Below are 23,604 nucleotides of genomic sequence, written 5' to 3' on the forward strand. Positions count from 1 at the left end.
ATGATTTCAGTAAAAAAATGTGGGTGTATTTCCTTAAAAAGAGATCCGATGCATTTATTGTATTTCAGAAGTTTAAACCCTTAGTTGAAGAAGAGTCTGGGAAATCTATTATTACTCTTAGATCAGACAATGGGGGGGAATTTTGTTCTAATGTTTTCTCCAGCTTCTTGGATACACATGGCATCCAACGCCAGTTCACCACACCCCACACGCCACAACAGAACAGTGTAGTTGAACGTCGGAACAGGACAATCACCGAGATGGCTCGTTCCATGCTCGAACACAGACATGTTCCGAAGCGTTTTTGGGCAGAAGCAGTTAACACTGCAGTTTATCTGTTGAACCAGTCACCCACAGTGGCGGTCAAAGGTAAAACTCCGGAAGAGGCCTGGTCAGGTCGCGAGCCCAGAATCAGCCACCTGAAGGTTTTTGGCTCTCTTGCTTTTGTTTGGATCCCTGATGCTTCACGCACCAAGTTGGATGCCAAGAGTCAGAAACTGATGCTTGCTGGATATAGCAGTCTTCACAAAGCCTACCGCCTTATTGATGTTGAGACATCTCGTCTCATATACAGCCGCGATGTAGTCTTTGATGAGCAGCGAGGACCATTCATGCCTATTTCTCCTGTTCCTGATCCAACAGTCCAGCCTATGCAGGTTCATGATTTGGGAGTTCGGCTTCCATTAGGTCCACCTGATGGGAGGGCTCCAGTAGCTCCTACAGCTCCAGTCCTCCCAGTGATACCTGTACAGCCACCTCCGGCTTCTCCTGCAGGATCACCTCGTTTTGAAGATGCTTCACCTGAGTTTGATCCAGATTCTTCTGATCAGGATCCTGCTGATCAAGCATCTCCTAGTACTACTGTTGGTCATTCTCCTCTCCGGCCTAAGTGGTGGGCTAAGACACTTGCTGATCTTCATGATGATGAGCTCATTGATGGGAGAACTACTCGGAAAAAGAGCAAAACTATAGATTCTGTTAACTTTGCTCTTATGGCCAACATTCACAGTGTGTTTGAACCTCAAACATATTCCGAGGCTAAAGGAATTCCAGAGTGGGAACAGGCCATGCAATCTGAACACCAGAGCCTGCTGAAGAACAACACTTGGGTCCTTTCTGATCTTTCCCGAGGGAAGAAACCCATTAGCTGCAAATGGGTCTACAAAATCAAATACAAATAAGATGGTACTTTGGATAAGTACAAAGCTCGTTTAGTGGCAAAGGGCTTTTCTCAGCGTCAGGGCATTGATTATGAGGAGACCTTTGCTCCTACTGCAAAGATGAGCACCATTAGATTAGTCTTAGCCATGGCAGCACAGTTTGGCTGGAAGGTCCATCAGATGGACATAAAGAGTGGTTTCCTTAACGGTGATCTCCATGAAGAGGTCTACATGACGCAACCTCCTGGTTTCAAGGTTGCTGGTAAAGACCATCAGGTTCTCAGATTGGTAAAAGCTCTCTATGGTTTGAAGCAGGCCCCTCGGGCATGGTACATCAAGATTGATACGTACCTCAGTGATCAAGGCTTCAAGAGGAGTTCTTCAGACTCAAATCTGTACATCAAGACTACTGACAGTGACATCATCCTTCTGGTTATCTTTGTGGATGATCTAATCATCACTGGCAGTTCGGCATCTTTGATTCAGGGAATCAAACAACACTTATGCCAGTCTTTTGATATGACTGACCTTGGGCTCATGCATTATTGCTTAGGTGTTGAAGTTTGGCACCAGTCTTCTGGTATATTCATCTCTCAGTCCAAATATGCCAAAGCCTTGTTAGACAAATTCTGAATGCAGGATTGCAAACCTGCATCTACACCTATGGAGAAAGGTCTCAAGTTATCAGCCAAGTCTGATTCTCCTTCCGTTGATGATACTACGTATAGGCAACTAGTAGGCAGCCTCATCTACCTTTCTGCTACTAGGCCTGATATCAGCTTCGCAGTCAGCTATATTTCACGCTTTATGACAGGTCCTAAGGTTGATCATTGGATGGCAGCAAAGCGTGTGCTTCATTATGTGAAGGGCACTTCTGATTATGGACTTCTGTATTCTCGGAGTTCTAATCCTAAACTCAGTGGGTTCACAGATTCATATTGGGCAGGCTCTGTTGATGATAAAAAGTCAACATCTGGATATGTGTTCAGTTTGGGATCCGGTGCAGTCACATGGACCAGCAAGAAGCAGCAGGCAGTTTCTCTCTCTTCTATAGAGGCTGAATACAGAGGGACTGCTAAGGCAGGATGTGAAGCTGTCTGGCTTCGTTGGATGCTTGGGGATATGCAGATGTCACCAGCAGGACCGACTCCTCTGTTTGTTGATAACGAAGGCGTTATCAAGTTAGCACGGAATCCAGTCTTCCATGAACGAACCAAGCATGTGGATGTTCATTGTCATTACATACGACAGCTGGTTGAAGACGGGACTATAGATCTACAGTATGTTCCTACCTCAGATCAGACTGCAGACATTCTCACCAAGCCTCTTGGTCTTGATAAGTTTGTCAAATTCAGAGGACAGCTTGGTGTGTTAGATAGATTAACCATTAAGGGAGGGTATTACAATAATAGATAAGACGTCTATTAATAGTTAATTGTTATCTTGTAAATATCTTTAGCTTTAGTTTGCTTTCGTTTTTTGCTTTCTTTGGAATAGAATGTTTCTATTCTTTACGATCGTTTCCTAAGGAAACATCGTCTCCTCCTTTTGTATAAATTGACCTTTCGGTCTCTGTTATTAATAAGCAAGTATTTACCAATTACCTTGTAATATATTGGACGCACCATTCAACATTGTTTCCAAACTCTCAAAACAGTGGGAAGTGACCGACGCCAAAGAGTTGTTTTGCGAGCTCGTGATTCCATTCTCTGCAGAGTGTAGTTTTTTTGGCCAGGTCGGGATTCCATTTTTCTTTTCTTTTGCCTGCTTTTATATTTAATATTTTTTTCATATTATATTAATATATTTTATTATATTTAGTTAAATAAAAATTGTTTTAATTACATTTTACTAGCATATAATAGCAAATTAGTAACAGTATGTAACTATTAAATTTCTGATAATCATTAACAGTCTTCTAATAATCAATAATAGTATTCCTTTTTCACTATACTAAATTATTTATTTACTATAATAATTTAATAAATATTGAAAAAATTTAAAATAGTAATAACATGTATTAATAGCTGTAAGTTTGTAACTCTTATAAACTTAAACTAATTGGGATTAAATTTTAATTTATAATCTTCCATTTCCATGTATCTGATAATTCTTTATCTTTCAATTTGCAAACTTGTAGTGCTAGTTTGTAACTGTACAAAATGGCTGGTGGCAGATAGAAAGACCTGTAATGTCCCCATTTTTGTCAGTATCAAAGTGTCATCAATTAGCCTATTAATGTGATCCTCGTAGGCTAATTATTGTGAATAGAGGGTCTTCTAAGGTAGTGGCTTGACTTAGGAGGGTCTTATCTTCTCCACAATTCAATAAGCTACAAGTTGGTCTTCGTTTGGCTCAGATTGGACTTCATTTGGGCTTAGTTTTGTGTACTTACTATTTGTGGTAAATTGATGTTGATCGAGATGGACCCTTTCTATTTTTGGAAATTGCATTTGGTCACATGGAGAAATAATAGGTTTGACTCTTATTTCAAATGGCATATTTAAATGATGAGTATTTTGAGAGTTATTAATTTTTTAGTAGCCAAATTATTATTAATTTATTAAATGGCTTATTATAAAGTTATAATTTAACTTTATAATTTCATTTAAGTTGAGAGTTGAGTTATCATTGGAAAGAGTCATTTATTAATTAGATAAGCCAAGTCAAGTGAGAGAATCTAATGGAAGCTTCTAATTAATGTTGTGTGCTGAAGCTTCTTGAGTAAAGTTACATTTAGGCAACAAAAAGGAATTTGGAGGTTATAAATACAAGCCCATTTGTTGAGAAAAACATGCTTGGATAATTATTTTCTTTTGTTGCCTTTGTGGCTTTTTTTGAAGTTCTAATTTTAGTGCCCTTGCTGAGGTATAAAGGTTTGATACTGAGAAGTGTGTTTGCCTACTTATAGCTTTGAACATTGTGGTTGGTGAGGTTTCATTACTGCTGTAGCTGATTGTTGCATGTCATTACTGATGTATGAATGTGAGTACAATGTGCTTTGGGACTTGAATAGTGACAAGGTTAGTACTATAGTCTGGGAGGGTCTCATTAATCGGTCTCACCACTTTGGGTATGGTGAAGTGGAGTTCAGATTTGAGAAGTAGAAGTCGGGTAATGTTCTTCCTAGCTGGCATATGATAAGAGTTTGGGATCTTTCCACTGCATCAAGATTTCATACAAAGTTCACAAAGGAGTTTTTGGATGTGTAATCACTATCAAGTACATATGGTTTTACTTTTGACTCTCACGTGAATGATCTCTTTTAGGTGCACATTTCAATTGAGCACTTGTTGGACAATGTGTATGGCATTTCACTTTGTGCAATTTGGAGAAGCAAGCTTTGTCAGCCTATCGAGTTGCTTCCCTTTGTGATCTTCATTCTTGCGACATCTACATTTAGTGTAGATTCAGTTTGGTAGGTTTTCTCGTAGTATTGGTGATGATGTTACATGTGCTGGTTAGTGATCATGGGGACATTACACATTCTTACCCTTGGGATCTTGGTGGTCTGATGTGTTATTTGTTTTTGAGTGGACAGATTGTAATGTCCGTATCCAGTGTTAGAGGACGAGTTGTTAGCCCATCATTGCGACCCTCGTGGGCTAATGTTATGGATAGGGGGTCTTAATCGGTTGAGCCAGTGGCTATTTTCCCACTCTAGCGGTTAGAGATGTAAAAATTTTCTCTTCATTTGAGTCAAATTGACACGCTTACTACTTATTAAAATTGAGTTATGAAGGACTTAAAGTAGAATTATTAAAGTCAGTTTAATAATATAAAGATAGTAAGAGACGAATTGGCAAGAAGAGAAGGAGACAGGGAAGGGAAGTTGAAGAGTCACAATTTGGGCTTTAAAAGATTCAGATTTCATTGCATTCAAATTCTGATTGATCTGCTGTAAGAATCTTGGACTTGAGTGATTTGTTCAGGATTAGGTACACCCGCCTTGGCCTTGCAGAGCCAGAACTATAGGGAACTTAAACTACATTATTCAGTTTCGTTAGGTTGGCCATAACCGGTTGGATATCCTAGCATCGAGTTGGTAAAACTCGTAAGATTCCAATCTGTGGTTTTGGGAACCAACAGTATGAATGCACAAGCTCTCACAGTTACACCTTTTGGCCGAGAAGAATAAATATATTTGTTGCTGAGCAATTATTATAAAGTTTGAGGACTCGATTATCTTATGGTCGTAGGTGCTGAAATTTTGAAGTGTATAATATTTAATATCGCACATTAGTTGTGGACATATGGAATGGAGTGTGGGCAAATTTTAAAGAATAATACAAACATTCAATTAGTTTGTTGGTGCTGAAGTTAGTAACAGGTTCTGTTCATTGTATAACCCAAGTTTGAGTAAATATTTTAATAAATCTATGGTTTCAAAGATTGAATAAATATTTTTTGACAACTTTGTAGACCCTTGTCATGCGTGTGTTTACATAAGTGATTCTGCAATAAAATTGTGGGACCTTAGAAAATTTATATATTTCTCAAGAAATATTTGGCGGGGAAAGATATATTCGATTATGTTTTGATTTAAGCCCTTGCGGAAATACTTTTGAAGCTAATCATATAAAATATTATCCCTTTGTGTAAGTTTCTCCTCTTGGGTGGAATGCGTTTAGTAAACAGTGCTATTTCGAGTCTCAAATCATAACCAACTTAGGCTGATTATTCTTTGCATCCTGGCTAGGTGTGAAAAATTTCAGCATACAATATTGTAAAGTTTTTTCAATAGATTCTTGGCATTATTGAAGACAAGGATTAGAAGAATTGTAGGGCCACTTTCTAGGGTTATGCTAAGTTGATTGAGGAAGAATAAACATTAATGGAAGAAACTCGGAATATTCAGTGCTAAAATCCAACACTTCAGTTGTACAACTTTTCATATTTTGCCGTGTTCAGATACGTAATTGTAGTCGAGTGTTACATTGAATGGATGTTTGGCATCTCTTGCGGAAGTCCTAAGTCAGGGTCTACATTTTTTCGTGAATTGGAGTTCTTGGATAGCGGCTTGAGCTCGTTATTTGTAGATGAGGCTAAATTTCCAAATAGATATTTTTTTCGTAGTGTCAAATATAAAATTTCAAATTGTGAACGTGAACCAACAACCTTCTAGGAATTAGTCCAAGAGTAGTCAAGCTTGAGACAATAGTTGATGGTCAATCTCCTTGGGTTATTGCTTACTCACTTGGAGATGTGGAAATCTAGAGCGCATGTTTGATTGCAGGGAAGATCTTTGAGTCCCAATGTTTGATATGAGTTAGATTGATATTGCCCGCGGTTATTTAAGTTGTGAGATGATACTAGTGGCTTGTTTACTGAAACAAGTATTTGAAGTTTTCGCTTAGTTAGCTCACTCCAAATAATGGCTACATATCGTCTCTATGGAGTAGTTTGGGGAGGCCGATTACTTATCTTGATTCTCTGAAAAAAAACAACATAGAGAAATATGCTATTGGTCAAGAAATGATCTTCTGCACCAAGACTCAATTCAAACTATTTATAACGTAACTATCGTTCTTGTGCATTTTTAGGTGCCAGTGTCTTGGCAGAGTATCATACTATTGTCGTCAGCTTATGTCTAGGAGTATTGTTACGTGAAGAATTGTCGCATCCCTTCCAAGTGTGTGACACTAAATACCATCACCTAGCCTATTCTCTCTTGTAGCTTGATAGGTTGATGAAGAAAGTCTCAGTCAGATGATAGAGTTGTAATGAGGAGATTATCGACATACTTTTACTTAGCTCATTACTGCCTTTTTAACACCATTATCTCCTCTGCATGGTGTGAAAAGGTCGTCTAGCTCTACCAGCTTTTCCGACCATTCCAGATCTACTAGATCTGTCAGATCCCGTACCGGCTATTTGCAACAGCGACACTCCATCACAAGTTCTTAGAGACAAAGCATAGCTTCTACTCATCGGTAGGCTTATCCTTCTGTGACTGATTTCTTTCTGCCTAGAAAGGACTCTTAGTTGTTTCTATTGGCCTCTTTCTGTTTCTTTTCTTTTCTTGTTTTGTTGTTTGCTTTTATTTTCGGACACCGTTTGGTGCTCTTGCTGTTGTTAGCCTTGTAGCTGTAACTCTACAATCCCATAGACCTTTTTGTGGTCTTTTGTTGGACATTAATATCATTATCTTATCTAATCTTAGCTTAAGGAATAATGCCTCTTCTAACATATTCCCTTATTACATGCTCACCGGACAGTTGACCACAGTCTTTGATGTTGGTCTGCATTCTCAGCGGTAATGTGTTTCCACTTGGCGCCATGCTAGGAATAGTGTTGCTAGCATTACTTACCTTCTCATTGATACTGATCGTCTATACTTAGCACTTGTTGTCTGAGGCTATGGTTATGTATTCCTCCTACTACGCTACTTGCCACATATTCTATCTGTAACCTTTGTAACGTTTCATGTGTGTCCAGGAGGCTATTTGGTTGTTGGAAATGTTGGGAGGAGGCATTCGATATTCAACTTATCCAAGTTAAACTTTTCTTTGAGCTCTCTGTTTTAGTTTGATATCTCTGAAGGATGAAGACCCTTTACTCTATCTTTAAGATGACAAACCGACTATAATGCTGTATTGCCATTGTGTTTAACGTAATTTGATTACTTGTAGAACTGATGGTGAATTCTATTTGTAGGTGTAACATGAACCATGTGAAGGACAAACATGAGAACTCTCAAGAGTAGTCCAAGTACAAGATGGAGAGACTTGGATGCAAAAGTGATAATTAGTTTATTGCTGAAGGTGAGGCTTTTATTTGGCGTGGAAAGTTGTAAGATTATCATCCATAGGACTAGGTTTTGAACGATAGCAATTGATACTAGATGTCTGCAGATTGTTTAGAATACCAGACAACGTTAATAAGTGAACAATGACATTAGTTGTGAAGTGTTGGGAGGTTGGCGCCTCCATCCCCTCTAGGTGAAGGTACCGTTCAACAAGACTAGTGGATTTCTAACATGTGCTTAATTGCTTCTCGTGGATCCTTGTCTTTGGCTTTTGTGATATTCGTTGGCAACTTGAGCTTTTGGTGTAATGGCATGGTGATTCCAACAAGTGGTATCAAAGTGTTGTGTTACAAGTTCAAATCCTTTGGGTCATGTTGAGGGGGGATTGTTGAGAGGATGGTGCCTCTATCTCCTCTAGTTGAAGGTACCGTTGATGTCATGTCCCCTCTTTAGCTTTGTCTAGCAATGACATGAGAGTTAGCCTATTATGGGGTCTTGAAGGCTGGCAGTTGTGATCAGGGACTCAGTCAAGGTTTTTAATGTCCGGATTGGGTATTTCAGGCAGTAGTAGATCAGTTGAGAGCAGTTCCTTGATTTTAGGAGGTAGTTCCTTGATTTTAGGAGGAGATTCCTACATTTTAGGAGGTTGTGACATTTTCCAGAGTTGAGGTTCTATGAGATCACCCCTGATCTCAATTACAAGAGATTTGGGTGTGTTTCCTATTTTTTTAAGAGTATTCCTAGATTTGAGGGTGAGACTGCCAGTTGGCCTAGGTGGTTCGACATCAGTCACAGGCAGGTGACAAACTTAATTTCATGTTTTAGAAGTGTTTGGGTTGTTCCTTGGCTACTTGGGAAATATTTTAATATATTTAAATATTCTCCTAAGTTAGCCTTTTAATAATTTAAATAAGGCTAAGTGTTTAGCCATTTTGGAGTAATAAGGAGTTTTCTGGCTCCATTTGGATCGATTTATCTATGTGTGATAGCTTGTTGGAAAGACCTTAGTCTCTACTATTTGATTATCACTTGCCAGGACTTATTTGATGCTTGGAGCTATTTGTCATTAATAAAGTAATGATTTCTCTCTATTTGGACGCCTTATTTGGGAAACAATGTTATATTATAAAGTTCAAATGAAATCCACTTTAGGGTTCTTTTAGGGTTCGATTTGCCTTGGAGAGGGGATATAAGGAGATGGTAACCTAAAAGTGTGGATCTTTTATCATTTTATCATCCTATTTTGGACGCCATTGCTCTGGAAGAGCATTCCTCACTTGGGATGCAAACCTTAGTGCTTAGAGCAGATTTGTTGGGATGTAGCCCTCAACAAGATTAGATTCGAAGGTTCCTCTGCATACAGTTTGATCAAGGAAGTGGATCGGTTTCGAGTATTGCAGTTACACTTTGCAAGCAGTGGATTTTTAGGGAAGGCGACCACTTTGGTTCAGCCTGGCGTTTATTACAGCAGCTCACCTAGATCTCATTTTCAACTGGCATCCATCTTGTTTGAAGCACATCTGTATTGGTACTATTCTGGAATAAATCAGACTTTGTTGGTATGGTTCCAAAATCATTTCTGGATTAGTATGTATTGCTGCATATTATTTCTATCACTTATATTTATCAGTTGTTATTTATTCATTGTAATACCTATATTCTGAAAAATACAAAAAGAAACAACATTCTTTTGCAACTTTTGTCTAGCTCTATATGATTAAAGAAAAATATATAGGAAAATATAATTTATATAATTAAATATTATAGCAGCAGTAGAGCAAATATCCATTTGGGATATTTCAGTTGAACATAGACTAATGGATTTGTGACACATACCTAGCCCCTTGTGGATCCTTGTCTCTGGCTGCTATGACGTTCATTAACAATTCGACCTTTTGGTGTGACAACAACAATGATTGCAATTTGAAGGAGAACACATAGGATATATTGCATCAAATCCTGGTGGATGAAACTCATAGCATGTAGAGTTAATATGAATTCGTACGTTTTCAAGCTTGTTGCATTCTTCTAGTGTCGTTGGTAATATTGTGTAGCTGACAGGTTGATGTCGTCAGTAATTGTTATGTAGCCGACAGGCCCCTTCGGGAAGGTTCTTGTTATTTAGCCGATGGGCACCTATGCTTTGAGGCACTTGGAGTAGGTGTTGGACGTGAGGTTGTCTTGGTGGATGCATAGAGAGTTCGGGAGGAGTTGACATCCAATTGAAGGCAGTACAACGACACTTGGCTTAGTGTACCGAGGAGTTGGAAGCAGAGAAAGCGGCACAGGTGGTTATCAAGGTCAGCTTGACTAAGGAAACAGTGTGTTTTGGAGATCAGTTTGGTGTAGGCACGGGACGAACGTGAAAGCGGTGTGATGAAAACATATCTATCTTGTTATAGTTAGTCAGTTAATATATCTTGTTTTGTTGATCTGTCTCGAATATTTTGTAATTTTCGTCTGGAGACGACTTTTCTTTTCGGGGGGATGATGTCATCGGTAAATCTTGTGTAGCCGACAGGTTGATGTCGTCGGTAATTGTTATGTAGCCGATGGGCTCCTTTTGGAAGGTTCTTTTTATTTAGCTGACGGGCCCCTTCGGGATGGTATATGTACAACTTTGGATCATGGTTGTAATCATCAGAAGCTTTATGTAATCTCTTCGGCATATATGTGAATAAAAGGAGTACTGCTGTTACATGTTCTTGCTTCATTGTCTGTATGCATTAATTCATTTATCCCATACGACAAAACATCCAGTTCTTGCACATTTTATTCAGTGCAATTTGTTTTCCAGTATTTGTGATTGTAATCTTAAAGTTTAAGCAAATGCTCTTGTTCATGAATGTAGTCAAAAGTTAATAAAAAATACTGTTCATGTTTTCCATTATGTTTTCAAATGTGATTGATTTGTTCTCTAGGAATTTGCATATTAGTCTCTTGGGCAAAGCATTGTCATACATTGCAAAAGTTTATTTGAATTGAGTGGTGTCGGACGGATGGACATACAAAGATACTTAATAAGTGGATAGAAGGATATCTCCACAACTACATTTTAGGAGAACAATGAGCTTGTGTTAGATGATTGTATTTGGGTGAGTATTACTAGAACTTGACATATCATATGTCTATTAACATGTCTCCTTTGGAAGCACTATATGCTTATCACCTGCTCTCTTTCTTGGACTTGGCCTTGGTGGATGATAGGACTTTGTTGGGAAAGGAACAGTTACAGGAACAACATGACATCCTTATAACGCTAAAGGAGAATATGCAATGATCAAAGTTTTCTGATTTGATAATGGAGGGGAATACACTTTTGAATGTTTTCAAAGTTTCTGTATAGAGGCATTAATCAAGAGGAGTTTTATGTTCCTAACAACCCTCAACGAAATGAAGTTTTTGAAAGAAAGAAGAGATCCATCGTTGAGGCAGGCAAAAATTTCTGCAAACTTTTCTTTTGGCTGAAGGTTTGAGAACTGCCTGATATATTTAAAATTGAAGCTGTCATCAAATGCTGCAGCGTATGACTTCTAAAGAGGCCTTCATAGGTGTGAAACATGAGGTTAAGCATTTCAGAATTATTGGTTGTCCTATTTATATTCACGTGCTTAAAGATAAAAGACCTAAACTAGAACATTCATACAAGAAAGGAATTTTTGTGGGTTATGATGAGTCCTTAGAACCTTACAGGAGCTAACATTCGAGGTCAAAAACACATTGAGATCAACAAAGAGTTATCTTTTAAGAGGAAGTTGCTTTCAAAAGATCAGAAGGATCTTCCATGGAGATAGATAGTGAAGACGTCTCAAGATATGGAAAGAGACCATTATGGGCTAGACATACCGGGCTAGGCATAAAGAGACCATTATGGGCTAGACGTACTATGCAAGAGGCGGAAAATTATGCAGCTCCTCATGGCACTTTAAGATAAAGAAGAGACCATAAAAGTTTCCAGATTATGTGGTATTAATGAGCCACATCATTGAGTCTGAGCCTTCTAGTTTTTAGGAGGCATCTAATGAACAAGTGTGGAGAGATGCTATGCCGTGAGAATATCAGGCTATCATCAAGAGTGATGTTTGGGATGTTATACCGAAGCATAAACAAAAATCAGTTGTCTTTCAAGTGGCTTTTTAAGACAAAGCACACAATTGATGGAAGTATTGAGAAGTACAAAGCAAAATTTGTGGCAAGGGGTTTCTCACAAAAGGAAGCAATAGATTATGACAAGACACTTGCTCATGTGGCTCATTAGACTTCCATCAGGACTATCAGTGCTGTTGCATCAGCTAAAGGCTGGAAACTACATCAAATGGATATGAAGACTGCATTTCTTAATGGTGTAATTGAAGAAGTGTTTTTAGAACAGCCAAATGGTTTTGTGATTCATGGAAGGAGACTGATGCATGCACATTGAAGGAGGTGTTGTATGGCCTTAAGCAAGCACCTTGTGCATGGCATGAAAGACTTGATGTATACTTAATGAGCTTGGAATTCTCTAAGAATGTTGCAGATTCAAATCTTTGCTTCAATATAGTCAATGGTAAAGTCTTAATTTTGGTTCTTTATGTTGATGATTTATTTGTTATTGATGAAGATAGTCTCATTGTTAAATGCACGAAACGTTTAACCTCTGAATTTGAGATGAAGGATTTTGGTCTCATGCTTTACTTTCTAGGACTAGGAGTGTGGCAAAGATCCAATGAGATTATTTTTAGTCAAGATAAATATACCATATATATCTTGAAAAGGTTTAGGATATTGGATTGCAAGTCCATGTCTACTTCTATGGAAACTAATTGGAAGAAGTTGAGAGCTGCTGCATCTAGCTCTAATTTGGTAAATTACCATGTACAGATAGCTGATTGAATCTTTGTTGTGTGTAGTGAATACTAGACCAAAGATTTGTTATGCAGTGAGTGCTTAGTCAGTACATGTGTGGACCAAGACAAATTCATTTAGTTGCTGCCAAGCATACTTGAGATACTTGCACGACATGTTGGATATGGCTTGAGATATACTTCAAATGTAGATCATAATTTACAGGGCTATTTTGATATTGATTGGGCTGAGAGTGTAACTGATACGAAAACAACCTCTTGATGTTGCTTCAGTTTTGGGTCTTCCATGATTTCCTGGTATAGAATGGAGCAAACTTCTGTGGTTCAGACCATGGCAGAGGCTGAATATATTGTAGCATGTGTAGCTGTTTGTAAAGCAGTGTGGCTTCGAAAGCTGTTTGCAAGTTTGTTTAGTTACGCATTAGAGCCAACTGTAATTCATTGTGATAATTAAAGTTTTGTGAAGCTCTCTGTTAATCTAGTATTTCACGATAGAACAAAACAAGTTGAGGTCAAGTATCATTATTTAAGAAATATGGTGCTAAGAAAAGCAATTCAACTCAAGTATGTTTGTACTGATGAGTAGACAACTGGCATTCTCACCAAGCCACTTTGTAGAGTGAGGCTTACATATTTTCAAGATGAGCTTGGTATGGTGGAGAGTGTTATTCTTGTTGAGGGAGAGCTTTAATATAATAGATTCTAGTAATTTGCTAAAATACATATTTATCTGAGATGGAAAAATATGAGACAAAAGCCCTTGTAATGCATATTTTTTTGAGACAAAGGAGTATGAGGTCAAAGTTGCAATGCATATTTCTCTAAGACAAAGAAATATGAAGTGAAAGCCCTTTTTTTTTTTTTTTTTTTTGAGATGGAGGTATTACTCTTTCCACTCATGGGAGTGGTCATGGTGGATTTCATGTTGAGGGACTCCATGACAACATTACATTGAATGATTCCATGATAAGAGTTATGTGCATAATTCCTTTCACAAATGGGAGTAGCCATGACGAACGTCATGTTGTGATAAATTTTGGTTTCCACACAAATGGGTGTAGCCATTGTCAGTGTCATGTTGAGAGACTCAATAATGTGAGAATTGGAAAAGGTGCCTCCTTAGCTAAGAGGTGTTGATGATTTATAGTAGTGAGATGCTGATGTGTAGTGTCAGGAGACATTCTTATGAAGTCATATCGCTTAATGTTCTAATGTCATTTCATATTCCTTGGTCATCGTATTTGTGCCGATGATTAATCATTGAAGTTTCCTTGCAATGGTTGTCTTATTGTCTTCTCATTTCTTTGTAATTGTCTAATTGCTTTTCCAATGGAGACAATGAGGAGTCAATTTTTCTATTTATTCACCTTGTTGTTTTTCTCAATGTTGGTGAATGGTTATGTATGCATGTGAATGTTGATAAGATTGGGATTCATTTTGTCAGGCGTTTTCAACTTTTTCAGTTATGATTATCTTAGTTACCAAGGTTTGCCACTTTGCCCATCGGACGACGTTTTGGTTCAAACCAGTACTTGGTTCGGGTCCCATTCACCAAAATTTTGGCTAGGGTTCCATTTTAGGGACCATGGTTCAAACCTAGGCCCACCCAAACTCAAACCTGGGCGAATTTGCTCAATACAATTTGAATTTCTTGTGAACCCTATCGATTGGGCCTTGCAGACAGTAAAAAAGTGATTTTTTTGGGCTTATTTTATGATTTTTGAGTTCCACAACCTAAAAAGTGAATGTGAATGGCTCATGTTGGCTTCTGACACTCATTTGTGGTGTACAAATAGCTTATTTTGTCTTGAGCAAGAGCAAATAGGTGGTTGAGCAAGAGTTTGTTTGTGCAAGGAGTTTTGAATACATTTTTAATGGATTAGTTGAAACTTGAACTTGAAACAATGATACTTGAACTTGCTGTTTATGATTCATGAATTATTAATTCAATTTTAATGTTTTGAATCTTTGATGTTGAACTTGAAATATATGATTGTATGATCGCGATTCATGATGTTATGATTACAAGTTTAAAGTTTATGGTGCTTTTGTTGTTTATATCATATGATTTTATGATACTATATGACATTCTAATTTTAACTTATGCTTCTAGGCTTCATTAATTGTATTTATATATAGATTTTAATTATATTTACATGTTTTTGCACGAACGAACCCAAAACCCTTTCCAAAATTTTGCTGTACCAGCAAACCAGTTCTTCAAACCCATATTTTGAATCAAACTCGAATTGGTAACTAAGCTGATTATCATCATCATCTGGGATTTAGTAAGATCTGGTATCAGGTCAATTGTTATTCAAACTTCTATTCAGTAAAAGTGATTTCTTTGTCACCGAGGTTTTCTCCCTCAGGAAGGAGGGCTTTTCCAGGGTAATCTTGCTGCTTTTTTATTCATTCAATTATGTATTGCTGTTTATCTATATTTCTGGTATAAGTTTAACATTCTGGAGAGATCTTTGGTATTCTTTTGGCTAAATAGTCTATGACATTATAATACCCAAGGTACTTGTACACATTACATAGGGTAATTACTGTGTAAAGGAGACCATAATCCTGCAATAAATATGCTACAAAGCTCAATCTGGCTAACAATTCCACAGGTGCTCCGTAGTAACACCAATGAATAAACAAGCCACAAATACACCAAAGCGCTGCCCACAAGCCCCACCCTACACTATAACCAAAACCATTATTTTAACAATTTTTGTTTCTGTATTTTGGTTTTATATAGTTATCCATGGGCAATCATCAAATAAATTGTTTTAATGGAATCTCCATTACTGTTGCTTTTGCAACCTTTATGAGTAATGCGGTTTACAATGGATAATATCTAGTGGAAAGTGGGCTTGTGTTTTTGCTTCCCTAGAAAACTAAGGATTATTAAAATTGAAAAATTTGCAGCCAGAAATTCCTATAGGCTGCTGCATATGGCTAAAATGGTAGTTGAACCAAAAAATTCAAGTTTAGAAAGATGTAATAGGTGGTCACATATATGAACCTGAAAACTTGTTTCTGGTAACAATTTATAGAGTTCAAGGAAGTTCCGGGAAATATATTTAGTTTCTTCAAGCTAGTAGGCTGCTTTTCTATGTTGACTTTGATGTGATGTTTATTTCATTACTTTATACACAACCACCCACTAGGGGTTTTCTTTATTGCAGGTTTTTTCACTGTAAGATGACTTATAAGTTATAGTACTTTAGTTTTTTTTCTACTCTAATCAATATGACATTAGTATGCATTTTATAACTAATATGTATGATTAACTCTTAAATTGGCCAATAATAGTGTTTATAAACTTAGGCCTGAATTAATAATCTGACATTCTAAGAAATTTAATAAGAAAAATATAGCGTGCTATTCTAATCACCAATAACTTGATTTGGTTTGAGATATTCTTTTTTAGAAGAATACTGATGGGATAATCTGAAGAGTCTTTTTTTCTATTTTCATTGGCAAACATGGCCTACAGGAATAAAAACATGAGTTGGAAATTTTGTTTAAATTAGATTGCAATAATTTTCTTCAGAGTATGTTTCTTTAGATATTCTGGATTCCAAGAAGTCACTTTTTATATTGTGTCAAATTGAAGCTTGGACAATCTACTACAGTAGGTGGTAGAATTGAAAAATAAAAGAATATGCTCTGCATTATTTTCTTAATTTACATTGTTTGAAAATCCTTGTATTGTTACTACTACTAGCAATGGAAACAAGATTGTTCTTTTCTGTTATATGTAGAAAGACTCTCTGTTCTCATGTGTGATTTACTTTCTCCTTTTTACAATCTGATATAGAAGAGAAATGCATAGTTTCTAATGGTTGGATTCTTTTTTGATGATTTGGTTTTCTCTGACCCCAGGCAATTGCTATAGCATCCTGTTACATGGACGAGGGTCCAGTACTTGTTGTGTGCCCAGCAAGTATGCGTTGTACATGGGCTGAGGAATTGGAGCGATGGCTTCCTTTTTGCTGTCCTGCTGATATTCATCTTGGTATTTTACTCATACAAAAAGGCATTTTAGATGCAGGTCTCTAGGAATATAAGTTTGATAAGATTTTTCTAATCATATAATGAGATGTTTAAAGCCATATAGTGTGTCAGAACAATGGTATTTCAATGATGATACCATAATCACAAAAACAATGCTTTGTAGGTATTCCACTTACGATTTTAAAATCTGAAACAAATGGCTGCGTGTTTTAAATCTCCAGTTGAAGTGAAAACATTGCGCAATAGATAAACGTGAATTGAAAAAATTTGATAGTGCACATAATAATGTGTTATTGAGAAAGTATAATGTTGTACATAATTTAGAGAGCTGTGTCGTATTGTATTCTAGTTTGTACTGCTAGTTTCTTCTGAAATTTCCCAAAATTCTACAATTGATTGCATGTTAGGAATGTAGGAGTGTTGATCGGTTATTCCAGATAAAATAGAAAATTCAGTTCATTAAATTCAATGTAATTTTTGACAAATCAACGTTCTCTTTGAAAATGTCTGTTTGATTTTTCTGTTCATATTTTAAAAGTTTTTAATGATGATAAAAAACATGATTTATGGCTGTTTCAAGGATGCCAATTTAAAGTTTAAGCTTGAAACCAATTATAAGTGTACAGATATGGTATTTGTTTTCTGGTTTCCTGCCAAAATTGTAATGTATACATTATGTGGCAGTTGAGTTATAAGCTCTTAGGAGTATGATAGTGAAGAATCATCAAAGAACTCAACGAATGTTTGTGGGAAATTGCTGTAAATCAGCCCATTTCAATTGGTTGGGAGAATATCTTCAGGTAGAAGCTCCTCAAGAACAACCTGTCAAACATTTTGTGGTTGGGGTCTGTATTGTGTGATTGTTTCATGATTTGCACGTTGGATTGCTGGATGGATACCTCAATTTTCTTGGGGATTAGTTGGTCATCATGAAAAGGAGATGCTATTGCCAAATAGAGGGTTAAGGAATATTTTTGGTGTTAACAAACATAGACCTTCTCTTACTACAGCAGCCCAATAGAAGGTAATTTGCGTGCCTTTCCAAGGAGATATTCATTAAAAATCATGAAGAGGTAGGATAAAAATTACCTTAAGAGTGAAAGACCCCAAACCCGAATGCTGAATTCTAATTTCACTTGGTTTTCATCTGAATTTCTGACTTTTTGAGTTTTTTTTTTTGCTATATTTGATTTTTGAAAAGGGTTTCTGATCCTAGCTCTTGAGCTCGCTGCTGGTATGTGCAGGTATCCTCTTTGCTGAGCTCGATTAGGATTGAGATTGACTGCCTCCCTCTATATCAGTTCTCGTTGAATGCCCTTGCTCATCTCCTCCCCACGTCAAGAGTTAAATGAGCATGTCAGAGATCTTCGTGTGTAAGATGAAGAGTCTAAATGCAATCTATTTATATGATTGCTTGGTGTATTGTAAATAATCAAGTGCAAGCTTTGTACTTGAACATTTTTATTGTATCAATAAAAGCAATATTTCGCTGGTGTGGTTGGGTTTTTCACTTTAAGTGGAAGGGATTTCCCAGGATAATCTCTTGTGTCTTTTGTGCATCGTATTTCCTTTTCTTGTTGCTGTTTATCTTTATTTCTGGGAAAAACTCAACATCTTGCAGCTACAAACATCAACAAAAGAGTCAAGTGGCAATCCCCTGCTAAAAAGCAGGAGCCTTTCCTAAATTTGTCTAAAAAAAGGAATTCCGACCAAAACCTACAAAGTAAGCCTCATGGTCCCCTAACGTATTCTTGTCAACTCCCAGTCAATCACTTAAAAATATGAACCCCTCCTAAAATCTAGGAAACTACCTCAGACTGTTGAGAATGACTTATAAAGCTCCTGTGTAGCTCCACAGCCTCAACATGGGTCCCCTTTCCACTCCACTAGCTTGCAAAAACCTGATGATAGGCCAATGCCTGCTCAACTGTTTGTAACTAAGTAGGGGGCATTACAATCTTCCCTTCACAGGATTGATTGCCCTCAAGTATACTGCGAATGACTTGCTGCTCCACTCTTATAAAAATGCTCAAATACCATAAACCATGAAGCAACATATGAAATCCTTTTGCAAATCACTAATTGGGTCCCAAATCATTGTATAGACCTTGCTATATGAGATGTAGGAGTATTTCTACCAATCACCATAAAGTAACCATCCCCATATGTAGAAAATCAAAACAATGGAAAAATGAACTCCAACATGTGATGAAATGAATACAAATGGCCACCATACCGCGCTGTCATAACTTAGAATAGCAATCTGAATGATATCGTAGGTGTCTTTATATCAATGCAAACTTTAGGGATCCACCTCATACCTGTATAGGATAAATACTCTAACTCATACTCTATCCAAAACTGATTCTGGATGCAGAACAGGCTTCCACTACATCACCCTGCCATTGTAATCAGTAGAGCTCTACCCAATCCTGAATTGCACAATATAAGCTTGACTGAATGCTGCCATGTGTACAAGTCCATCAACTCTATGTTGCTGGTGTATCAGAGATTGACACCCAATAAGCTACTAATCATGTTGTAGAACCTAAGCGTGGGCTTTGGCTCCATCCATTAAACTGTTAACAACAAGTTGGGATTTGAAGTAGTGATGAGTGCTACATTAGAGCCACTACCGACAATTGTAACTCACTCAAGGTGTTGGTTATCAAAATCACTAGTTAGAAACCTACGAGCCTTGCCTGCTCGATGCTGGGTATCTAACTAATTTTGGCCAACTTGACAGGATTAAATCCTCTACGCTTTAGGTTCCGTTGGACCAAGGCCTGTTTACCCAAATCCAAAACTCGGATGCAAAAGTTATTATAGCGGATTAAAAAATAAATTCCTAGACTGGCAAGCATCAAGGAAGACTTCCAAATTGCGATTAATAACTTCAAACTTTGATTATTTATTAGAACTGTATGCTGAAATAGAAAAGTTAAAACAAATTACTATATGAAATCAAATCTTCAAGGGAAAAAGATAGAGATATGCCAGCATTGGATGCAAAATTTATGAGCAAGTTTATGATCAGTGCTGAATTCTAATTGGGTGATAGAGTCAAACATACATTCCTTACATACAACTCTATAGTATTGATGGTATAATATTTGTTAATAACTTAGTTAATTTGATGCCACAAATTGTCACACTTTAGCATATTCAGATCAGTCTATTACGATTTAACCATCACACGGGCATAATAGATACAAATAATGAGAAAGAGATGATATCTTGTACTATTCGTATTGATCAAATCTGAATAGTAGCAAACAATTTAATGTACTTACCAAATTAATAAATTAGAAACAAATAAATAACTCAACTATAAAGGACGAGCTATGTATAATTCAACTCTAAATCAAATAAAATTTCTTACTAATTTATTGCTGGACAAATCGTGTTGAAGACACTCAGCCTTTTGATGCTCAATTCAACACATATTGACCCTTACAATGCCTGGGATTAATGCTCAAAAAGTTCAAATCTCCTCTGCTTTGCTCAGATCACCAATAATTTCTCTTCGGAAAGGTTCAATAATATATATACTTCACAATATATATGTAGGAATTTTTTTTTTTTTAATAATACGGGCGTTTTCTTGTTTTTATTTTACATCCTCTTATTTATACAAAGCGAAAAGGCACTATGCCTTTTCCCAAACAATACATCCCTTCATAACAAAAACTAACCATAACTCCTTTGTAATAATATTGTGAGCGTAATACTTTTAGAACATAGCATAACTCCTAACTATCGAAATACATCTGTCTTATTTATATAAAACTGAACCTCCGCTCCAAAATTTGGCAAATTCCCATGTTAAACTGATGGCACCAGGATCTGTTTCATTCTTGCTACACGTCCACGTTAGGCCTTCATGCCCTCCTCAAGCAACACCCAGGATAATGCCAGTGTCCAACAATTGCTCAAGATTGTGTAGAGCTTCTGCTTGAATTGAGTTATCAATATCTTTCTGACTATTGTAGGTGACGGATAGCATACTGACAACGACACTCAACCCCCGTATATGCTCTTTGGCGCTTAACGTAGGGCAAATTCAACACGCAAATCGCTCCAGCAAAGGATGTGGAGATTCACGCAACTCTCCATTTACGCATTCATGCCTGATACGCGTGGGTTAGTCTAGTTCAAAATCTCATCTTCTTTAATGCACTGACGACCCCTTTCACCCGCGTGAATACTCTCAGACCCGATCGCACCTGCAAAATACACAGAAGGAACCATAAGAAAATGTGTGGGAAACTCCATTTATATCACTAAGTCTGAAAATCTTCCCCAAGCGGGATTTGATTCATAAGTTTATGCCCTCCCGCAGTATCACTGAACACGCTTGTTTGGAAATTTTCTGACACATTGCCTCATCCTTTTTCCAATTTGCCTTCATTCCTGTTTCAGCGTTCCATTAACTTTATATGCTCTTCATTTACTCCCGTTTCTTCACAACAAAGAACTCTTCATTTGAAAATTTTCAGAACATACAATATTTGGTACTGCACCAAAGCCCATATTGAAGAAACTCAAAAATGCCATTACACACCCAATCAAGGCAAATGACTGAACAGCACTTGCTAGGGGAACGACTTCCATCAAACTCACTGCCAGCATCATAAGAAATAATAATGGCGCTGTATATAGAAGTATTGCTCTTCCTCCTACATGGTCCATCAACCACATTTCAAGAAGTATAAAGAACAACATAGGCACAGCGCTTATTTCACTTGCCAAAAGTGCAGCAAAGTTCTTATCAATATTTATCAAATTGCTCAGCACTTTATCAACCTTAGCCTCCTTGAGTATGCTAGGCGTATAAAAGAGGACTGCACTGATACCACAAAACTGTTGGAGCATTTGAAGAGTCATTCCAACTGTAAGAGCTCTTTTAAGTCTTACATCACAAAAGTCAGACCATTGGATACCCTTCGCAGATATCCTTGATAGATGCACAATTGCAGATCCAGCAACAGTTTCTGATGGCCCACAATTATTTTGCATCAAAGACAAGACTGGTTGCACCAACCAAAGTGAAAACTTGCATGTATTCACGTCCTTCTAAACCAGATAATGATTTATTGATCTTACAGAGCACGCGGCTGAAGGAATGTGAGAAGCAGATCCAGCATAAAGAAAAACTCTTTTTAAACCTGCACTCTGAGTTGATTCAGACCGTTGCAATTGATGTGCCACCTGCCAATCACCTCCCAAACCCATACTTTGTTCGGGAAGAGGTCATTCATAAAAAATTTCACATGACCACTGTTCTTACTAAAGCTTTTGGTATTTCCAGCAGACCTTAGATCATTTAAAAATCCAATACCCCAATTCACTTTTCCTCAAGGCCATATAGGTGAATTTTTTCACCATCTTGCTTCTGTTGTTCATTGCTTGGTACAGCGTCTGCATGCTCTACCACATACTCCTTTATGGTAACATCTTGTCCAGTCCCTAATCCAACAATGCAAGATCATCTACAACATCTTCTTTGTTGAGGAGCCTCTGTAGTGTTTGCTTGGCTTCGTTCATTCTGCCCTTTTTAACCAGCCATCTCGGAGACTCTGGAAGGTATAGAATGCACAACGAAGGAGAAGCTGTTGCTGATCTGAGCAGGATCTGAAAATTCTCTCTTTAGTATGATATTTGGGACTCTAAAATTTGGAAAATTTCAGAGTTCCATCACAAGGTAAGCTACAATGTCATAATAACCTAGTGACCTCAGTAACCTACAAGCACAACAAGTGGAAACAACATTATCCCAAAATTTCTATCACATTGGGATACAATACTCACAAAACCACCTTCTGTTCTAGGATGCAGTGCTACTCACGGATGGACAAACAAAGTCCTTTGCGTACTCTGCCAAAAATAAGCATCACATCTAACAAGGGCAGTGTCCTCATAAGAGTATGCCAATTGGTTCCAAAACTGAGAAGTAGAACTGGCCTTCACCATGTCTTGCAGCTCTACCTTGACCTTATTTTGAATCAAACATTCAAATATAACTCCATTCTTGAGCTTTAGATGAGTGTCAAATTAGGAGAAGACTTCATACTAACATCCAAAGAAGTTGGGACTGCCAATTTATGATTATTGAAAACATCAAGATATTAGAAAGCTAACCTACCTTTCAAAACTCTTCTTCCTTGGAGGATCAAGTGTGATATCTCCCTCAGTCTTAGTTGCCTTTCTTCCCCTAAGAGGATGAATATCAATAAATGCTTTCCCACAGACTAAATCAGTTTGAATATCTGTAATGTCCCCTTCTTCTCTGTGTTTTCTTGAAGTTAGGTTAGCCTTTTTTCTCATCCCGATAGGTAATAATTTATTAAAAAGGGATGCTTTTGTAGTGACATTTATTTGAGGAGAAATGGAGAATAATAATAATATTTAATGGTATATGAAGCTAAGTTTATTTTATGTTATAAAGCAATATAAAATTTAAATGACTTTATTAATTAAAAAGTGACTTTTATCCCACACTGCTAAAGGTGAGGATATTTACCAACTTAAGAAGCTACATAAGCAGGGCTGTTCATTCATTTGTGATATGTTATGGGATTATACGATCGAAGCCATTTTCTCTTGTTTGTGAGACATGGTGGCTGGGTTGTTCTAGGAGCAAAAACCCTTAGAACCAAAGATTGGATGGAAATCCAATCTTGCCGAGAGGTGGGTTTGCTTAGAATTCACTACAAAGCTCAGTTGCAGATTTGATGTGTATATTAAAAGTTTGTACCTGTTGCTACTGTACCATGCTACAATGATTTGAACCAATTTTTGTGACAAAGTCGGCAAGGGCTTCTTGTATCTACTGTTA

General features: G+C 37.2%; 1 protein-coding gene across 1 annotated transcript in view; it reads left to right on the forward strand.

Moving 5' to 3' along the window:
- LOC149568152 (SNF2 domain-containing protein / helicase domain-containing protein / HNH endonuclease domain-containing protein) overlaps window positions 1-23,604 on the forward strand; it is a 288,465-nt gene that overhangs the window by 44,091 nt on the left and 220,770 nt on the right. The window contains exon 3 of the mRNA XM_089821153.1: window positions 16,635-16,767. Within this exon, the coding sequence (XP_089677279.1) occupies window positions 16,635-16,767 (133 nt within the window). The remainder of the gene's footprint in view (window positions 1-16,634; window positions 16,768-23,604) is intronic.

This window comes from Cupressus sempervirens, chromosome 3, assembly GCF_028749045.1.
Source record: "Cupressus sempervirens isolate cs-2001-9-10 chromosome 3, ASM2874904v1, whole genome shotgun sequence".
Lineage (NCBI taxonomy): Eukaryota > Viridiplantae > Streptophyta > Pinopsida > Cupressales > Cupressaceae > Cupressus > Cupressus sempervirens.